General features: G+C 39.2%; 2 protein-coding genes across 3 annotated transcripts in view; one reads left to right on the top strand and one right to left on the bottom strand.

Moving 5' to 3' along the window:
• AGPS (alkylglycerone phosphate synthase) overlaps positions 1-8,303 on the top strand; it is a 189,268-nt gene extending 180,965 nt beyond the window's left edge. For both annotated transcript variants that reach the window (XM_055308082.1, XM_055308081.1), the window contains exon 20: positions 2,667-8,303. In XM_055308082.1, the coding sequence (XP_055164057.1) occupies positions 2,667-2,788 (122 nt within the window). In that variant the 3' untranslated portion in view covers positions 2,789-8,303. The remainder of the gene's footprint in view (positions 1-2,666) is intronic.
• A 6,396-nt stretch (positions 8,304-14,699) lies between these two features.
• On the bottom strand, positions 14,700-17,397 carry LOC129498730 (tetratricopeptide repeat protein 30B). The gene has a single exon (XM_055308284.1). It carries the CDS (start codon positions 17,314-17,316, stop codon positions 15,322-15,324), a length of 1,995 nt encoding a protein of 664 aa, XP_055164259.1. The 5' UTR covers positions 17,317-17,397; the 3' UTR covers positions 14,700-15,321.
• Positions 17,398-19,351: the final 1,954 nt, after the last annotated feature.

The following is a 19,351-nucleotide window of genomic DNA, read 5'->3' as shown; positions in this document are numbered from 1 at the left end:
AGGAAAGAGTGTCATTTCTTCCATTCCTGAAATGAGCTCTATGAATGTTTAAGCCGCGACTATATATTTGTGCACATGTATGTTGTATGTATCTGGATCAGTACTGTCAAGCCAGTTTCAGAATGCCTCAGCAGTGCAAGTAGGGATGGTACCAAGGGCATTATTATTGTTGTTTAGCTCTTGAATTAAAGGCTTCTACTTTGAAGTGCGATCTCTCTATGAGATTACGGTCTTTGGTATGTTGTTTTGATTTTTGATTCATCTAAGATAGCTACAGAAGGTTCTTGAGAATTTTATGAAGACTGTTCCCAGTAATCATCTTAAATGAACGAGCATTTTTACTTAAACTGTGTTTTCTGTCTGTACACTTATCTACAGTGTAGCTGACTTAAATTGTTAAGCAAAATTAGAAAGATTCCTAGTTGCTTTAATTATATAGGCCTTGATTCCCAACCTTAGTTCAAATTCTGTCCTCACTGACAGAAAAAAGCTCACAGACCTCTGCAATCAAGGGGTTAAACTATTTCATTAAATATGTTTAGAGGGGCCACAGCCATTCTGTCTGTACTGCCTTTTTTTTTTTTTACTTTCTAGTTCACTAATCAAATGTATGTTAGATTGATTATTGTAAAAGTATAAACCATAGAAAATTTGACAAGATAGATGTGTAAATTATCCTTCTGACAGAACTAATGATGCACTCCAAGCACCTTCTGTTTTCCAGCGCTTGGTGAGCAACTTCATTAAATATGCAATGGCTGTTGGGTGGCTTCTCAGACGATGGTTCAGCTCCTTGTGGAATTGCATTATTACTAGAGGTGTAAAACCAGGCAGACAAGCTAGCTGTTGGGCATCCTGCTGAGGTCCTAATGTGCTCCATCTTGTTGGAGCAGTTGTTTGCAGTCTTTTCAGGACAATTACATCCATAACCACAGGACACATTCAGTGAAACTATATTACAGATAACAGTGGAGACTAGCACTGACTGCTCTTCACCCCTTTCCCCTGAGCTGCCTTAGCGTGGGTAGCTTATAATCGACTTCCTCACTCCCAAAGTAGTTGCTTTTTTTTTAATCTCTTAGAGCAAATCTGAAAATAACTCATTTGCAACTTTTTTTGAGTGCTTAAAGCCATAGGCTGTGGGAGGTGAAAGACCTTATATATTCCAATCCCTTTGAAGATGAGAAAACCAAGGCTAACAAATTGTGGTGAGTTGTCCCTTAGGGACATAGGAGGAGGACCAAGTAGAACAACTTTTAGGTGGGAGAGATCATGTGAATAAGAATTTGTGCTGTTTGGCTTCTGGTTTTAGAGCTCTTTTAAACATTTTTTTTTCTTTTTGAATTCAAGATTTTTTTTTCTGCTGCATTTCATTTTCCCCATCTTAATAGCAAACTTTTTTTATCTCTAGAAGCCAAGCAGAAATATTTTGTTAAGGATATCATGCTGTAATTTTAATGACAATTGGATGGTTTCCTGGAGAACTGGACACAAAAGATGGTTTGAGTTGAGCCTGAAATGGTATTTAAGGTTCCAAATGGCAGATGCTACAGTGTATCACCGCAGCCTGATAAATGAGATTGCATTTTAGAATGACAGGCTGAATGCTTTAATGAAAGGAGGTTTCCCATTTTGGTTGGCCAATTAAATCACTGTTGATGACTTTGGATCATTAATGAACATTAGTGGAAAATGACCATTTGAATTCAATTATTACAATAATATATTTGAAAAGTACTAACCACAAATAAGCCTATCTGTAAATTAAAGATTTATTCATTTTGCCACAGATAAGTTAGCATATTGCTTTGCTTTTCTTAATGCAAAGCAAGTTAAGATATCAAAATTGAGAATTTCTCTTTAGAGGTTGTTTTTTCCTTGGGTGCTCTTAAAAAGATAATTTATGCAGTGGATCATTATATTACTTCATTATTCTCAAATTAGCAAGAGCTAGAACAGAGAGGGGGAACATTATACAAGGTATAAAGGTAGAAGATTAAGTTTAAAATGGATTAGGTATTTGATTTATTTAGTGCCTAAAAAAATTTCTAATTCTGCAAAAACAATAGGAAGAAAATAACCATTACTTGGGAACATGTAAATTTATTTAAAAGTAATATGAAAATAAAATGCAAATGAAAGTTTCATAACCAGGTTTTTTTTTTCTTAAATACATTAGAGGCTCAAATTTTCCTAATTATTTTAAGCTTTAAAATATTTTATGGATATATATCCTGCCATGTTTGCTATAATATTCCCAACAAATTCATCTGGAGATGATGTTTTTCTTTAGTTAACTTCATTTTCTCTGGACCTTTGGCATGTTTTGGTAGTTAAGACAGGAGGGTGGGTTCTTTTGAAATGCATGTTTTTCTCATCTTGTTATTTGTAAAGTGGGCCCCCATCTCAGCCCAAGCTTCCTTCATCTCTGTTTCATAGTTTACAGAGAAAGGAGACACTGTGGAGCTCTCAGGCTTCCCCTGGGAATACATTGGGCTTAATGAGCTTGATAGTCTGGTGGGCTCAATAAATCAAATAAAGCAAAACATTTCTCATTTTTGAATAAAAGCATTTATCACACAGTGTTTGTTCATTCATGGTCACAAGATTGATTGGTTCTCAGCCTCATAGTGTATATTGAAGCATTTTTGATTTTGTTTTTCCAGTGGGCAAGTTACGGAAGCAGTGGCTAAAGGAAAGTATCTCTGATGTCGGCTTTGGGATGTTGAAGTCTGTCAAGGAGTATGTGGACCCCAATAACATCTTTGGAAACAAAAACCTTTTATAAATCAATTACTGTTGTTATGAAAAATGTCACTTTTTTTGTAAGTCTTCAACTGTGGTTATACCAGTAATCAAATATATCATGGACTGTATTTCAGCAAAATTTGTTTGTTGGTTTAAAATAAGTTGTTTCATTCTGTATTTGTTTTATTTCTACATCCATGGATTGACAGATGGTATTCCTAAATCTCTCTCACTGTAGGTGTATCAGTTTACTGCCAACTGGTTATCATTTCAAATTTTAGTCAAGGCAACACTAGCAGCCTTGTGAAATAACAGAGGAAGATGCTGCCAGCTGTTCTATATTGATGCTTCCCCTTGGTAACGAAGGTGGATTTTGGTGTCATCCACTGCTTATCTAGCCTCTTTTTAAAAGGACGTTTCTGGGAAGCAGGTATCTGGGGAAGGATTCCGTTGAGGAGTGATTACACATGTATGTTTTTTAAGAGTGCATTCTAGTGTGAGTAGGCCATTGAGGAGAATACTCATGAAAGAATATAGGCAACCTGTTAACTTAGGATACCTTCGATTCTGTGAGGTGCTTGGCCTACATTTTTCTTTGAAATTAGTATATAGTTATAGAACCTTAAATCAGTCTAAAAATTATTGTTAGGGGACATGTTTTTGTTCTCCATGTTTCTGTTTCTACTGAGGTGTAAGTTGTATGTGTATAACTGAGATAACCTCTTGTAATATCCTAGTTCCTTCATCATATGTTTTATGAGAAAAGCTGATTTATCACTCATTGTATGTGAAGAACAGGTTTACCTTGAAATGAATGCCTTTATTCAGCTTAAGAGTCCTAATGTTTCTGATTTCACATTCTTGTTGCTGAGATACAGAAGCAGCTGCAACAGGAGCAGAAGAAGGAAGACTCCTTACATTTAATGTCTCCAGTTCAAAGAATTGTTTGGCTAATGAAACACAGTTATCATTTAACTATTGAATTTGAAAACCTCAAGTTTCAGTGACAAATTTTTTTTAATTAACCCAAACATGATAAATTTTCAAATAAAAGTAAAGTTTCCATTTCGTTTTTAATACTGATTTAACACCTTGTTTGAATTACTGGTTTAACCTAAATTTTGAAAAAATGAATTAATACACATACCATAATCAAAAGTTTGAAATATCCTATTTCTTAAATAATAGGGAAAACATGAATCACATTGAACGAACACTTTTACATTCAAACCTGGATATTAAGATAAGTGAAATGATTACTTTGAATCACTGTCTGTCAAGGTTCATGATTCACATTTTGGGATGGATTCTTTTCTTAATGCAATACCTAACTTTTGATAATTTTTTAAAAATTAATATTTGATCAGATAATGTAAATCAAAATACAGACAATCCTTTAAAAGGACAACTGTCTGTGTATGTAGCAACAGCTCCAAAGTATTTTTGGGCAGTTTGATACCTTTTATATCTGAAGAATACTTAACCAGAAAAATGAAAATTTAAATTGACAAAATGGTATTTTTAAGACTTCAAAATGATCAACAATTTTTAATAAAATTGGCCTCAAAATAATAAACTTAAAATCTGTAAGCAAATCAAAATTAAATATCAGTTTAACAACAAAAACTAAATATTTGTTAGAAGCTGCCTCTCTTCATTGGTAATTTATTTTTAATTATAAATTTTCAGCAGATCTTAGCTTTAAAAGCCCTTAATATTTGAAATAGTTGGATGCTTGATGAGGAAATTATACTTGCCTCTAGAATTATAAAAATCTCAGCTTTATAAAATGCATCTATCTATTAATGAAGGTAATTTCTCTGATGATCAAAATGTAAAATTTAATACAGTACTAGTATCTCACTGGAGTGTATACATGTTTCTGAGTAATTTTTTTAATAAAATTTACAGATTCATAAGAAGATCCATTCCTTTGCACGTGATTGTTATAACATTCTTTCCCAGGGAGTTCAGATTTCAACAACCTCAGAAATCTGTATTTGGTATTAGGAAACTATAAATGTCACAACTGAAAATTGTTGTGTTCACTGTTCTACATGAACCTTACGGAAATTAGTGATTTATGTCTTTGTTTTTCTTCTTCCATGTATGCAGGACTCCCAACCTTGATTTTATAGGGATGACTACATTCTGTTGTTGGAATCATTTCTACAGGGATTATTTTGAAACACATGAACACTCATCAGTGCTGTGCTGTTTCACTCTGATTTAGTAAATCAGAAAGCCTCTTCCCCACTTTCTCTCACACTTGCTTCTGAGAGGTACCTTTGGCATGTACTTAGTTTCTGTGGAGAGCTGAGTTCTTGATTATGCACAGAAGCACTTAAACCTTGCCTCATATTTCTGAAATATCTGGAAATGGCTTCATAAAAGTTAAAGCCTGGAGTACATTGTTTATGTGAGGCTTTTAAACTCACTTTGAATAAGTTTGTTTAAAATTTTAAAAGCTCATAACCTATTTGGTTTTTAGTACAGCATAAACATTGACTTGTCTTTCTGAAGTTAGTCATATTTCTAGTATTTGTTAATGTCACATTTGGGTTGAGGTTTTAGTGGGACTAGGAACTTGCTGCTAGTGAGAAGTGGCATTGAATACTAAAGACTCAATATGAACAGGCTTATTGACACTTAGAGAAACTGTTGCCTTAATGTTTGGTGCAAAATACAGTGCATAAGCGAATTTCATCTTATACTGAGTAACTTGAGCTTTTTTTAGTTTAGTAAGAATTGTAGAAACCACGTGTTTATTGTGCCCAGCATTTTACCACAAAGAAAGAGGATTGAATTCTTTTCTCTTCAGAAGGATTGGAAGTTTACTTCCTAAATGCTTACATATTACAGTACTATTATTTAAAGAGTTATTTATGAAGCTGGAAGCCTTCTAGTACACATAGTTGTGTTGACATATTTTGGAAAACAAAAGCGCAATAAAGGATGAGCTTCCATGTGTCAGATACAGATGGTTGCAAGGAAACCTGTTTTTCAGGATATTCTCTTAGTAACTGCTAAGTCCTAGCTTACATTTTTGAAAATGCCTTTCTGCATGCTGGCTCCAGAGATTTTTCTTTGTCATTTTCTTTTATAGCTACAACTTCTTAACCATAGCTGATCAAAGAAGCCCTGTAGTTCCAAGCTGAAGTGTATAAACTTAGCTGTTCACATGGGGCTGGGTTTGGTTGAGCATCTATTTATATAAACATAGAATACAAATGGTTATTTATTATGGATTGATTCACAAACTGCATGGGCTGGCACTTGAAGCAGCCAAAATGGAATGTTGTGGAAAGTGTCTCTACGTTTTAAGAAACACTGAGACAGGCATCAAGGACAGCTTTAATAGCTTTTTGTTTACCAGTTAATCTTTGGCAACTTTGATTTTAATTAGGGTTTAGCTCATGGTGGGAGAAAAACTGAAAATAAAAAGTGCTAGTTTTGGACTGAAGAATCCAGAATCACCTTTGGCTTTATGAGTTAGGAAAGTGTGGCTTTGCTCAAGGCTCCACATGAACCATGTGTCAATATATTCATTGAATTCTTAATAATTTCAGTGTCCTGAAAAGGAAATAATGTATACATTGATGCTGAAATGCAGAAAATGTAAGAGTTTTTTAAAATATTGAATCGAGTGTCTGCTAAGAAAGATATAAGTTGCTCAGCTTTCTGCTTCCTAAACCACGCTGTTTGTCTTTAGTGTGGAATTTGTAAAAACTACTTGTAACATCAACAGGTTATAGAAACGTATATTATTAATAAAATGCACCCAGGTCTAAGAGATTTTGTTTTCTTCAAAGGGAGTGGGAAGCTCTTTGTTCTGTTTGCATATGGGTTTTTCTTTTATTTTTTCATCTTCATATTTCTGCCGATTTGAAAACAAAATTTTATAATTTTATTAATGAAGCATAATCAAGTCCCTTTAAAATATGGCTAGCTAGATTTTATCACTCTAATTATTTTTTAAATCAATGTTATATTCCTAGGAGGTGTTTAGTCTCCTCTGAGCCTGAAGCATTTCACTTTGAACCTAGGAAGATCCTCAGAGAATGAGCACTGCGCTCTTAACCACAGCAATTCCTTAACAAACGTGAGTAAGGACCACTGATATATTGAACACTCAAGCCAAAGAACCATCACAGAATAAAGTAACTTTAGTTCTGTGAACATGAAAAGATTTCTCTTTTGGTTCCCGAAGGAAACTGTTTTATACTTTTTTTTCCCCACAAGGAAGAAAAATAATACATCACGCATCATTAAGAACATTTTTCAGAGACTCAACTTCCAAATCTAAGAGGGAGAGAGAAGGAAAAAAAAAATTAGTGTGGATTTCTAAGCAACCCGTATACCTGTTTTCAGGCATCTTATTGTTAGCAGTGTTTTTCATGAACAACATGAGCACCCTGTGAAACCTGTTGTTTAACCCTTAAGGTAATCATGTTCACATTATCCATAAAGGACATGAAATGCTTGTACTGGTATACAGTTTCTATAAATAATTATTTTTTTGGGCCTCGTAAAGAATATCCCCAAAAGTTCACAGTGCCTTGTTGGGATTTTTTTTTTTTTTTCCCATGAAATAGCCATTGTTTAAAATGAGAGGGAGAGGATAAATAAGTCTTTAGAGACGGATTGTTTAGTAGTTCAGGGCTTGTCCTCTTCAAGAATATGTCAGGAATTAAGCAGTTCTATTCAGAAACATGGAAAATCCTTTCTACAGTGTGGGTTTGGATCACCTATTCTAGTCTGTTTCACTAATGATACTGTGGACCTGTACTGCATATATGCGTTCAGTCGATAGAATTTATATGTACTTTCATTTTTAGATTTTCATTCCTACTGTCCCAACTTAGTAGCCCTAAGATGTGGCTTCGTGGATGTGGCCTATTCACTCAGTCCCTGAGACACCAACTACATGCTTTTGGATATTAGCTCACACAGCTCCCTGAGGAGCGCAGGGCCTGTGGGGGGTAGGGGGGCTCTAGTCCTTATATTGTGTGTCAGTCTTTTTTTCTGTGATGGTGCCTTCAGAATAATGAGTATTTCTGTTCCTGGACAATGATAAGTCTTATGAGAAATATATGTGGATTATATTTCTTAATTTTTGTTCTTTTTTGCTAAGCCTGTGAAATACTTTGGCTCCGATACAACTTGACTTGAATAATATCTTATCCCGAGTCTTCCTCCAAGGCAGTACATATTCCTGCCAGTACTGTAGTAATCTTTTGGGAACTACATGTGGGTAAGCTCTTGTATGTAAGCCATTTTATTGCTGTAACTAATGCATACAATTTACATTTGTGGTTTAAACGTTGCTGTGTTAGTGGGAAGGGAAATTCCTGAGAGATTTCAGCACAGCTTGTGAGTTCAGACTGAGCCATACTGTTCTCTACAAGGGCTCAAAATATAGTCTATGTGTGTGCTTTTGGTGTGCGTTTGGATTCGCCTTTGATTGCTTCTCTGATACTGTACTGTTCTATAAGCAAATGCCCATGTGTGATTTTTAAGATGTGCTGGGAAGAAATAAAACAATATCAAAACCATTGTTATGGAGATTGTTGCTTATTTCATATTGATTTCATTTAACCTTTGTTGGCAGCATCATGCTGTACTGACAGAATGGATAAAATATAGTCTCTACCCATGAGTAGCCTATTAGTGAAGGATGGTGTGCACAGATACTGATTTTGTCCCTGCCCATGACTCCTGTACTAGAGGGAAGGTTGCAGTTTTCTGGGCTCTGAAATGACTGAGGATCAAGCCTGTTGAGCTTAATCTTACTTGGGACATTTCACATAATCACTTACCTCACTAAGACTTCAGCTCTTAATTAAAGAAGTTTTCTTCCTTGGTTCATATAAGCTTAGACTGAATGAACTTTAGAAATCCTCTCATCTTACCTTTTCCTAAACATAATTGTCTAATTTCCCGTATACCCCAGGCCACAGATAATGAGTTTTCCTGAACATTTGCTGTGACCAAATGGGAATTTATTGCCTTTCCAGGAAGCCTTTTCCAACTTGAAATCCTCAGGTATTAAGAGGTTTTTGCTTATTAGACTGAAACCCATCTTCCTCTTCTTTTTTTTTTTTTTTTTTTTTTTTTAATTTATGATAGTCACAGAGAGAGAGAGAGAGGCAGAGACACAGGCAGAGGGAGAAGCTGGCTCCATGCACCGGGAGCCCGATGTGGGATTCGATCCCGGGTCTCCAGGATCGCACCCTGGGCCAAAGGCAGGTGCCAAACCGCTGCGCTACCCAGGGATCCCCCATCTTCCTCTTCTATTCATTGGTGTAACCTTTGTCTCTTAGTCATAAAGAATTGTCCAGTTGCTCTATTGAAGACAAGCTCTTCCGGTGCTTAAAGGCAACTCATATCCTCCCACATCTTCTCCGGTTAGCCTTTGCTCCTGTGAGTTCTAGACCCTTCACCATCCCAGTCTCTCTTCATACATATGCTTCTGATTTTTTTTTTTCTTTTAAGATTTATTTATTTTCGAGGTGGGGGAGAGGCAAAGAGAGAGGGTGAAAGAGTCCCAAGCAGACTGAGCAGCCTGACACAGGGCTCAATCTCACAACCCTGAGATCATGACCTGAGCCAAAACCAAGAGTTGGTGCTTAATCGACTGTGCCACCAGGTGCCCCAAAATTTTAATTCACTTTTAAATTTTAATTTAAACATTTTTTTAAGAGAGAGAGAGTGCACATGCACTAGAGCAAGCAGGGGAGGGGGCAGAGAGAGTATCTCAGACAGTTCCACACTGATTGGGGCTGGATCCCATGACCCTTGAGATGACCTGAGCTGAAATCAAGAGTTGGATGTTCAACCAGCTGAGCCACCCAGGCATCCCCTCTTTAGTGTTCTTGAAGTGAGGTGTCTAGGCCTGAATGTGCCATAGTACCAATGATTTCCTTATTGGAGTCACTAATAAATGCATTTTTTTATGGACATTCCACTCTCATCTCACACTGAATTTAAATTTAACAAAGCTTGTCTTTTCTGTGTATGCTGTTTTGGCCACATCTCCCTGGAGTCTGATTTTTTAAAGTCCCATTACCTGTATTTATCCTTAACTAAAATTTGTATCTTGCTGGATTTAATTCTAGAGTTTCAAAATTTTAGAATCTTGACTCATCCAGAATATTTTTTTTCCGTTCAGTTTTGGGTCCTAATCGAAGTGAGACATGTATATGTCTTGACTCTCTTGCAAGTAATGGCAGAGAGCTCTAGTACACAACGGTCTGTCCAATAACACATCCATGAAAGAGCATTCAGGGCTCAGGCAGCTATTCTTCCACTTGACATGCTATTGTCCACTTTACATTTTGTCCACAAATAGGCATTTTTTTCCTCCCAGTGAGTAAATTATTTCAGACAAACATTAAACATGCAATAAATTTACTTAACGTTGTAAGCTGCCAGACTGAGATCCTTTGACGAAGCTTGCTGCTCAAGTTTCCTGTGCCACCCCATCAGAAAGGCACTGAGGTCCTTGTGTCATCCCATCTACTTTTGCCTGTGTTTGGCCTCAGGGGCATGTCTCATTTTCAGTATACTCAAACCCATTCTCTGATGTGATGTTGATTTGGTCTAGTATTGGCTCATGGACAACCTCTCACATCCATTCTTACATAGTTCTGTCACATCTTTCATACCTCATTGTATCCACATTACCCCTGAGAAGATAGTCCTTAAAAATTAAAATTTTAGGGATGCCTAGGTGGCTCAGCAGTTGAGTGTCTGCCTTCAGCCCAGGGCGTGATCCCAGGGTGCTGGGATTGAGTCCCACATGGGGCTCCCTGCAAGGAGCCTGCTTCTCCCTCTGCCTGTGTCTCTGCTTCTCTCTCTCTCTCATGAATAAATAAAATCTTAAAAAAAAAAAAAAAAAGCAGTGGCTAAGAGCACAGCTTTGAGCTGGACCACTGAGTTTTTGGTCCCCGCTTTGCCACTTAATGAAAAAAATTAAAATTTTGTCACTAAAAAGCTGTAAAATAAGAGAGGATGGAGTTCCAAAGTCTACAAACACAATGGAAAGAGTTCTATTCTGGAATTTTGTTTATGCTCCATTTTTCTCTACCAACTACAAGTCACTCTCTATTTGGACCTAATTTCTTTCATAAAATGAAAATCTCTAAGGTCCCTTCTGACTTGGTCTCAGTGATTCTTTTTTTTTTAATTTTTTTTATTTTTATTTTTTTGGTCTCAGTGATTCTGATTAAGTCTAGATATTTTTGCTGAATACTACCCTAGAAATGATTATTGCATTAATAATTTACTTTTTAATTCATCGTTTATTAGCCACTGTGCTGAGATTTAACCCTAGACCAGAGGTAATGATTATTACAACAATCCTGAGAAATGAGTGATATCCTCACTCACTTTTTTTTTTTTTTTTTTTTTACTGGTAAAATAACTGAGGTTTAGTGAAGTCAAGTAACATCGACTTAGTAGCTGGCAAGTGGTGGTGTTGGGATATGACTAAATCCAGTGCCTCTGCTGGCAGCTTCACTGCTCCAGGCTGTTTGTACTGGGTATCTATGATATATACAAAATTTCTGCTTTTAAAGCAGATTATTAGTCATTGCCCTCTACTAAAGGGCACAAGTAAGGAAATTAAGTCTTTTCAAGCTACAAAATGGAAGCCACTGTCTTCTTGACTTTACACCATAGAAAATACAGGATGCCTTTTGTCTCAAATGCTGTCTTGCTCTGTAAATGTTTAATTCAGAAGGTCTTATATTGGTGTCTATAGGTTTAATATGAAACTTACAAAGGAACTTAATTTGCATTTTTATAACTTTAATACTGTATTCCTTTGAGCTGCGCTTAAAAATGTAAGAATACCTGTTTCTGCAAGTTATATATCTTTCCATAGAGAGACTGGAAACTATTAAGATTAAGGAAATGTTCTATTGTAATTAGAGACCATTTATGGGAAGTCACACAGTTCCTTAAAACTGCTGATTTAAGAATTAAAATTGCTGCTGAAGGATTTGAGCTACACTGCAAAAGTTGTGTATATCTTATAGCTAGAATGAAAGTTTAAGTTTAGAATCTGATGGTTACAGTTATGGTACTTCTGTGGTTGGACAACCAAGAATCCAGAGTTACTGGCTCTTCACGAAGTGTTCTGTTTAAGTAATACTGTGGGTACAGCCCAATAAGTGAATACAAAAAAGCCCAAGTGTCACTCTAGTCCCAGTGGTAAGGCAACAAAGAATAAGAGGCAGTTAGTGAACGGTAGATAATGAGCTGCAATTCCCACCATTGTGAGGAATTTACTTAATGTGTCAGAGTACTGTCAAGAAACTAGTCTCCCAGGTGTTTCTAGATCACTTATAGTCACTAAGAAAAAGACTAAAGAACCTAAGACAAAAACATATTCAGAAATGCTGGTGTTGAAAGGTTTCACTTTGGTGATACTATCCTTTTAAAATTATGTAGTTTAGATACCTGGACAGACTTCCAGCACTGCTAACCCTCTGTGTGCCAGTATGGAAATAAGCCCAAGCAAAGATTATAGGACAGGAGGGTCAGAAAGTTATTCCCTTAAACCTTCTGCTCAGCTTTACCTACCCTTTCTTATCTCACATTTTCTAGTATTTTATTTATTTGGGCATCACAAATTGCTATAATCTGTAGGCGAGCTTATCACTGGTAGGTCTATATGGATTCCATCTGAGATGTTCTTCTGAGGTTTGAGATGCCATCCCTATGTATTCCTATATCATCCTGCAGGAAGAGAATGTGATCATCTCCTATGATTTCACTGCCCAGTGACCCTCCACCTCCTATCCCCACAGTTCTCCCAGTTTCCAGTTTTCTGCTTCTTATGAAGGGGTCAGAGGTAGTCACTCTATATCTGACCTCACAGATGGGGTTAGTGTGAACATTTGTGCCACAGCTGAGGCCAAATTCAAAGAAGGGCTGTGAGGAGGAATGGGAATCCTTTGGCAGGCAGTCATGTCACTGATCAAAGGAGTCTGCTGGTTGTCCTGCATGGGAAGATCACATTCTTATTCATGTCTGGGAAAATGGAAATAACTACTTGTGTACAAACACAAGGCTTATATTCTGAAAACGTGGAGATGGGGGGTTGACTAGGATTATAAGATACTAGATTTAATATTTGATCCCTTTAAAATGTAACATGGGACATAATGAAGAAAAAGGAGTAAAAGCTTTAGAAATACATGTAAATTTTTTTTTTTTTGGTCAAAAAAGTGCTTTTAGCATGGAATACATAATGTAGGAGCACAAAACAAAGCTTTTCATCAGAGCTTTAGGGATGAAAGCTTTCAGTCAAATGTAAAAATACAGAGTTAAAGTCATTGTTAGTGTCATAGTATCGATAAGGAGAGCTAAGTACTTATGAAGGTGAGTTTGAAAGAAATATATCCTAAAAATAAAGGGCAGTAAGAGTCTGAAGAGTCTGAAGAGTTAGGAATATCCTCACGCTTCTCAGTCTTCTCCAATATTCAGAAGACTGGACAGCTTTGTAGGTGTGGTTCAAGAGTCTTTGTTGTTGCCAGGCAGCAGTCTGTCAATCTGAGGGGATGCCTCCCCAGAGAGCGTGGGTAAGGAAGGGGACAAATGCCGTGATTGACCTTTATTCCTTTACTCAGTGGTAGGAGCAGTCAGGATTTCCTGATTCATTACTAACCAGGAAATCCCAGCTGCCCAGCGGCAAGGGGTTAAAAACTATTCTGAAAAGCTTTTTATGTTCTGGAAAGCTGAATTACACATACATGCAAACCACAAACACATAGCACCTGGATAAATAAAATGTGGCTGCATAAAGGCCAGGCTATTTGCAAAAGGGAATCTGGAAAACATTTGCTTTTGGGTGGGTACACTTTATGTTTTGCTTTGTTTTTAAGAAAAAAAAATAGAGGAAATGTGCAAGAACATCAGAAATTTTAACATGGCTGTTGAAATGAGATTTCAGTTCATTTATTGTCCAAATCTTAAGGAGCTATGGAGATTGAGAGGGGCCATAGAGCTACTGCACAAAGCAGCAGCAACACTTTTAGTACAAAAGTTGCTAAATGAAGACCATTTCCCACAGATAGAATTTGTGCTGTCAGATACACTGAAGAGGTCATTAAGCATCAACAGTTCTCCAAACATGGGATCAAACAACTATGGTAAGTGGTATCAGCATACATAATTAAGACTTAAAATGCTTATGAACTGAAAACCATTGGACTTCATTGTAAGCCAAATTTTCTGATAGATCTATTAGAATTTGAACACCCAGAAGGTCATGCTACAGAGGATTTGTGCTGCGCATACCTGGTCTAGGTACCTACATGCCCAAGTGATTTCTTTTTGAAGGAAAAAACCATCATCTCATTATGTCAGGCGTTCACTATCAGTTGAAAGCGATCAGACCGAAACCATGAGAAACTGGTAGTTATGTAGGTCAGTAACTTTCAAGATCAGCAATTTCATTATCATTCAACCTAATACTTTTTTTTTTTTTCTGAGCCAGGTTAAATTGGAGTCGACAGTTACATTTATGGGTAGAGAAGGAGTAAGTGAACAAACAGTAAAGCTCATATTTGGTTCAGAAAAAAAAAATGCCTAAGCAGAATGAGTGGAGTTCTCCTTGGGAATGTTGGGAGTGTGAAACTAGCATTATGAACCTACCAGATAAGGTTTCAGAACCTTTAACCTTTTATAGAGGCAGGAAAGAAGTTTGATGGGGTCATGGCAATAGTGTAGATTTTTCCTTACCAAAGAGGCTACAACACAGAAAAACTCCAACAGTAACCTAAGTAGGTAGGAATTAAGAACTAAGTTTTCAGGGTACTTCTATTAGTCACTATTTAGAGATAAATGAGAGCAGTTATGAAAAACGTAACAAAATATCTTGTTCATATGCACACATTATTAACAAGAGGAACAAAAGAAAACTAAAGTTGTTTCTTCAGCAATTGTTTATTGTCTCTATACTATAGTACCATAATATTAAGGGCACAAGATATCCCTCTAAATTTGTACCTTAAAAAAAAAAAAAAAAACAGAAAAAGAAACCCAAACATTTATCACCTAAGGAATTTTGGTTACAGAAAGTGTTACATCTATATTGAAAAACCCTGCCAAAACATCTTAAACTCTATGCAAGATGTGTGTATATTCCAAATTAAAGAGTAAATTGTGAGAAAGGAACACACAATCCCTAAAACTTAACAGTAAAAGTCTAGAAATCCTACATGTTAACTGCTCTGTTCTGGGTTTTGATAGTGCCAAGCCCCTGGAAATTATAATCCATGTGCAGGGGACTCTAAATACAACCAGACACATATGATAACAAAGAAGAAAAAGGCACTACAAGTTCTAACAAACTCAGAGTCCCAATCAGTATTGATTTTTCATATATTATTCTAGGTGTCAAAAGTTACAATAAGATTATTTAATTAATATGACTTTTCAAATATACAGTTTAACATGTGACAAATGTAAAGATGATAAATATAAATATCTATAGCTAAATATAGATAAAACCACAAAATATATATAAAGGTATTATGATAAAAGATATTCTATCAGACATAACTATATATTCCATCCTATAATCTCATAAATCAAAGCCTTTAACTGTCTGGACTCGTATGTGACTGTATTCTTTCCAGTGTGCATTCTTTCTTCTTCTAGGGGTTGTTCAATAACAGCAGGTATGTTTCTGCCATAAAGTTCACATTGTTCTAGAAACTGGACACATTCTTGAATAACACTGTCACGGAGCATGATCGTATGTTTTGACATGTTTTCTAATAAGGACAGGAAGCATCTTTTGGCATAATACCAGGTGTCAGTTCCCAGTTTCTTATGATAAGGTTCCAGGCTTTTGATAACCCGAGAAATACCAAAGTCATAATTTCCTTTGGCACAATAGAGTGTCCCTATCACCAAATTCACAATGCAGAGATGGTAGATTTTCTTATCGGGGTCATCGTAGGACAGCTGCTCTTCCTCCTCAATCTTTCTCATCAACTCCTCAGCTTCTTCATTCTGACTTGTCATAATGTACGAAACACACAGGTTAGCCAGCACGATAGCACTGACATTCAAGATGTTGTCATAATGCTTCTTGACTATGGGCTCATAGAAACCGATGGCTTCTTTGTATTTGTTTTCCTGCATGAACAGGACGTGAGCCACGTTCAGCTTCCACACATCGTGGTCATTACAGAATTCCACAGATTTGCGGAAGATCTTTTCCACCATTGGATAATTCTCAAGGTTCCAGTAGATCTTTGCCTGGGCCATCAACACGGGGATGTACTTCTCCAGGGTGTCGTCATACTCATTCACTGCCTTCTTGACAGCTTCATCGTCTCTATTGTGTCTTGCTTCCTGTACTTGGATGGTGAGTCTCCGGAGCTGTTCAGTCAGCATCCCTGCCAGCCCATCAAGCTTAACGAAAGCCTCTTCCGGAGCCGTCTGGCAGGTGATCATGGCATCCAAGAAGTCATAGAGATAGGGGGTGAGGAGCCTGTAGGTCAAATGGGCATTCTCTGCCAGGACATCGGCCGCCAGGTCAAAATACTCATACTTACAGTAGAGCAGCAGCAGGTTGCCAAAGGTCTCTGGGGGGAAGGGGTTCTGCTGGAGCAGAAACTGTAGCTTTTCAAACCCTTCCGTAGGCCTGGTGTCCATGTTCATCAGCGCCTGGTTGTGCAGGGTCACGGGGTCTAACTCTTCTTCTGACCTCGGTGGCATGTCCGTGAGGGCCTCCTGGGCCGCCTCATAGTTTCTCAGTTGGTACTCTATGGCGGCCTTGAGGTTGAAGGCCTCGACCAGGGCGGTCTGGTGAAGCACTAAGGTGTTGCCAACGCTTCGGACATCAATGCCCTCGGTGGTCATGCCCACACCGAGCTCCGGGTGCTGGCGGATGCCACGCTCGATGATGTCGGCGATGTACTTGAGCGCCGGGGCGTACTGCCGGCGGCTGTAATAGGCCAAGGCCAGGTTGTAGGACAGGTCGGGCCGGTAGCCCGAGGCCTGCAGCGCCGCGAAGAACTTGGAGCACGCGGCTTCGTACTGTCCCTCCTTGTAGAGCAAACAGCCCAGGTTGACCTGGCCGTCGGGCTCGCCATCGCCCCCGCTGTCGTCCCCGCCTTCCGCGCTCAGCAGCTGCTCCACCAGGCTCTTGGCCCCGGGCAGGTCGCCCTCGCTGTACTTGATGGCGGCCTGCAGGCGGAGGACCCGGCCGTGGTAGGCGGGGTTGTCCAGCAGCAGGAAGGCCACGCGGGTGGCCTCCGGGTACAGGCAGGCCTTGTACAGGGCCTGGGCCTGGTACAGGCGGTACTGCTCGAGCTCCGGGTGCAGCTGGCCCAGCTGCTCATAGCACTCGGCGGCCAGCGCGAACTCCTGCAGGCGGTAGTAGCAGTAGCCGAGCAGCGACAGGCCGGCGCGGCTCCTCGGGCTCCGCTGCAGCTCGGCGCCCAGCAGCTGCACCGCCTCGGCGTAGCGGGCGTCGCGGAGGAGCCGGTACACGACGGCGGTGAACTCGCCATCGGGGACGTGCGCGCCGCCCAGCCCGGCCATGCCCGCCGCCGCGGCGCTGGGGCGCGCTGGTTGCCACGGCAACCGGCCGCCCGGAAACGGAAGGCGCAAAGGATACTGCAGTTTTTTGTGTTGCTTTCCCCCCCACCCCCACTCCTAAAGTCGCTTTGCAGGGGTAAGACCAGACAAGGGTTAGAACGGAGTCACTATCCCGAGGGTCTCATATACGGCCTGTCCCCAAGACTCCGGAGCGTGAGCGGCGTTAGCAAAGAAAAAACTCCTCCACGCCCGTCAGTACCTAAACCCCACTTCCGGTCATGCGCGGGCGCGTCGCGCGGCAGCCGCGGGCGTGGCCGCGTTGCATGCCGGGAGGAGTAGTCTCCGCCGGGCGGCCGCACCGTCGTCAGGAGGTGAGGTAGCGCTTACCTTTTCTTTCGTTAGGGTTTGCACACTTGGCAGTTCATCTCCCTTGATCCTCCAAACTTCACTACCGTGTAAGGACCGTGGAAAAACCGATGACCGAGTCTTTTCCAAGGTGGGGTGGGGATAAAAGTGCGGCCAAAAGTGTCCCTGCACCGTTGCTCTTCTCACTCTCCAAACCTACTTTGTGTGTGAGAGAGAAACAGAGAGACAATCAGCCTGCACTTGTCAGGCTTTTAATATTTCTGGATATCACTGAATTGTTTTTTGGACATCACTGATAAAAACTGGAATTTCTTTCAGTTAAAAGAAACTTTCCTACACTTTAATTTTTTCCCCACCTCAGATTCTTAGTTTGAAGATCTCTGGAAATTTGCTCCTGTACAAAAAAAAAAAAAAAAGAAAAAGAAAGAAAGAGCCCTGGATTTTCCTTTGTTCCTTTGTCATGTATTTGGAATAGATGCTCTAGAGTCCATGTTACTACCTCAGGGCTTTTTTTCGTATAAATACTTTGGAATTTAAAGATTTATTTTTTAATTTTTATTTATGATAGACACAGAGAGAAAGAGAGAGGCAGAGACATAGGAGGAGGGAAAAGCAGGCTCCATGCCGGGAGCCCGACGTGGGACTCGATCCCAGGACTCCAGGATTGCGCCCTGGGCCAAAGGCAGGCTCCAAAGCACTGAGCCACCCAGGGATCCCCTACTGTTGAATTTAATATTGCCCCTCATGGGACAGTGGAAAAGTAGGGACTTAATTATCTTATAAAATTATAATGAATTACTAGTAAAAAAGATACCCATAGTTTAGACTGATGTGGAGACAGTTTAATTTGTGAGAGACTAATATAATATTCAGTCAGTGGGATGCATGCCTTCGGCCCAGGGCGTGACCCCAGGTCACGGCATCGTGTGGAGCTGGAGCTCCCCGGTGGAGCCTGCTCCTCCCCCTGCCTGTGTCTCTGCTTCTCTCTGTCTCTTATGAATGAATAAATAAAATCTTTAAAAAAACAAACCCAAAAACTGACTTATCCCAGTGAGGCAGCAGCAGCTCGTTTTTTTTTTTTTTTGTTTGTTTGTTTTTTGTTTTTGTTTTGTTTTTTTGTTTTTTTTTTTTTTAACAGCAGTTCTTAAGATAAAAAAATTTGCTGTAATTTATGGGGTGCCTGGGTGGCTCAGCTGGTCGGGTGTGGGCTTCTGATTTCAGCTCAGATAATGATCTTGGAGTTATGGGATAGAACCCCATGGTGGGCTCCACACTGGGTGTGGAGCCTGCTTGAGAGCCATCCGCTCCCTTGCTCCTTCTCTAAAAGAAAAAAAAAATTAGCTATAATTTATGAATATCATATGCAGTGCCTCTGCCGGAGCCCTGGCATAAGGGGGTTTTCTTTCATAGTGTTCCACAGTCTTTCAGATTGCCATTCACCTCCCTACAATCCAAGATAAACAGTCCAGGCAGAAGCATGTCTTCGCTAATATAATTAAACACTTTAGTGTAAACCCCTTATCTGCCTCAGTACTGTTGCAGCCCACAAGAGTTCTCTATAAATACTTTTTGGAGCAACATCAACCATGGTACAGGGCCCTCTGTTATTTACACAGATTATCTCTAAGCTTAATCATCACCCTGCATTCTGCATATTAGATAAAGAAAAGAA

This window comes from Nyctereutes procyonoides, unplaced genomic scaffold (genome assembly GCF_905146905.1).
Source record: "Nyctereutes procyonoides isolate TBG_1078 unplaced genomic scaffold, NYPRO_anot_genome, whole genome shotgun sequence".
In the NCBI taxonomy this organism is placed as follows: domain Eukaryota; kingdom Metazoa; phylum Chordata; class Mammalia; order Carnivora; family Canidae; genus Nyctereutes; species Nyctereutes procyonoides.
The sequence above is the reverse complement of the archived record's forward strand: the minus strand, read 5'-3'. Positions and strand labels throughout refer to the sequence as shown.

Excerpts from the sequence above, each read along its gene's own strand:
- LOC129498730 (XM_055308284.1), bottom strand. The coding sequence starts at position 17,316 with ATGGCCGGGCTGGGCGGCGCGCACGTCCCCGATGGCGAGTTCACCGCC.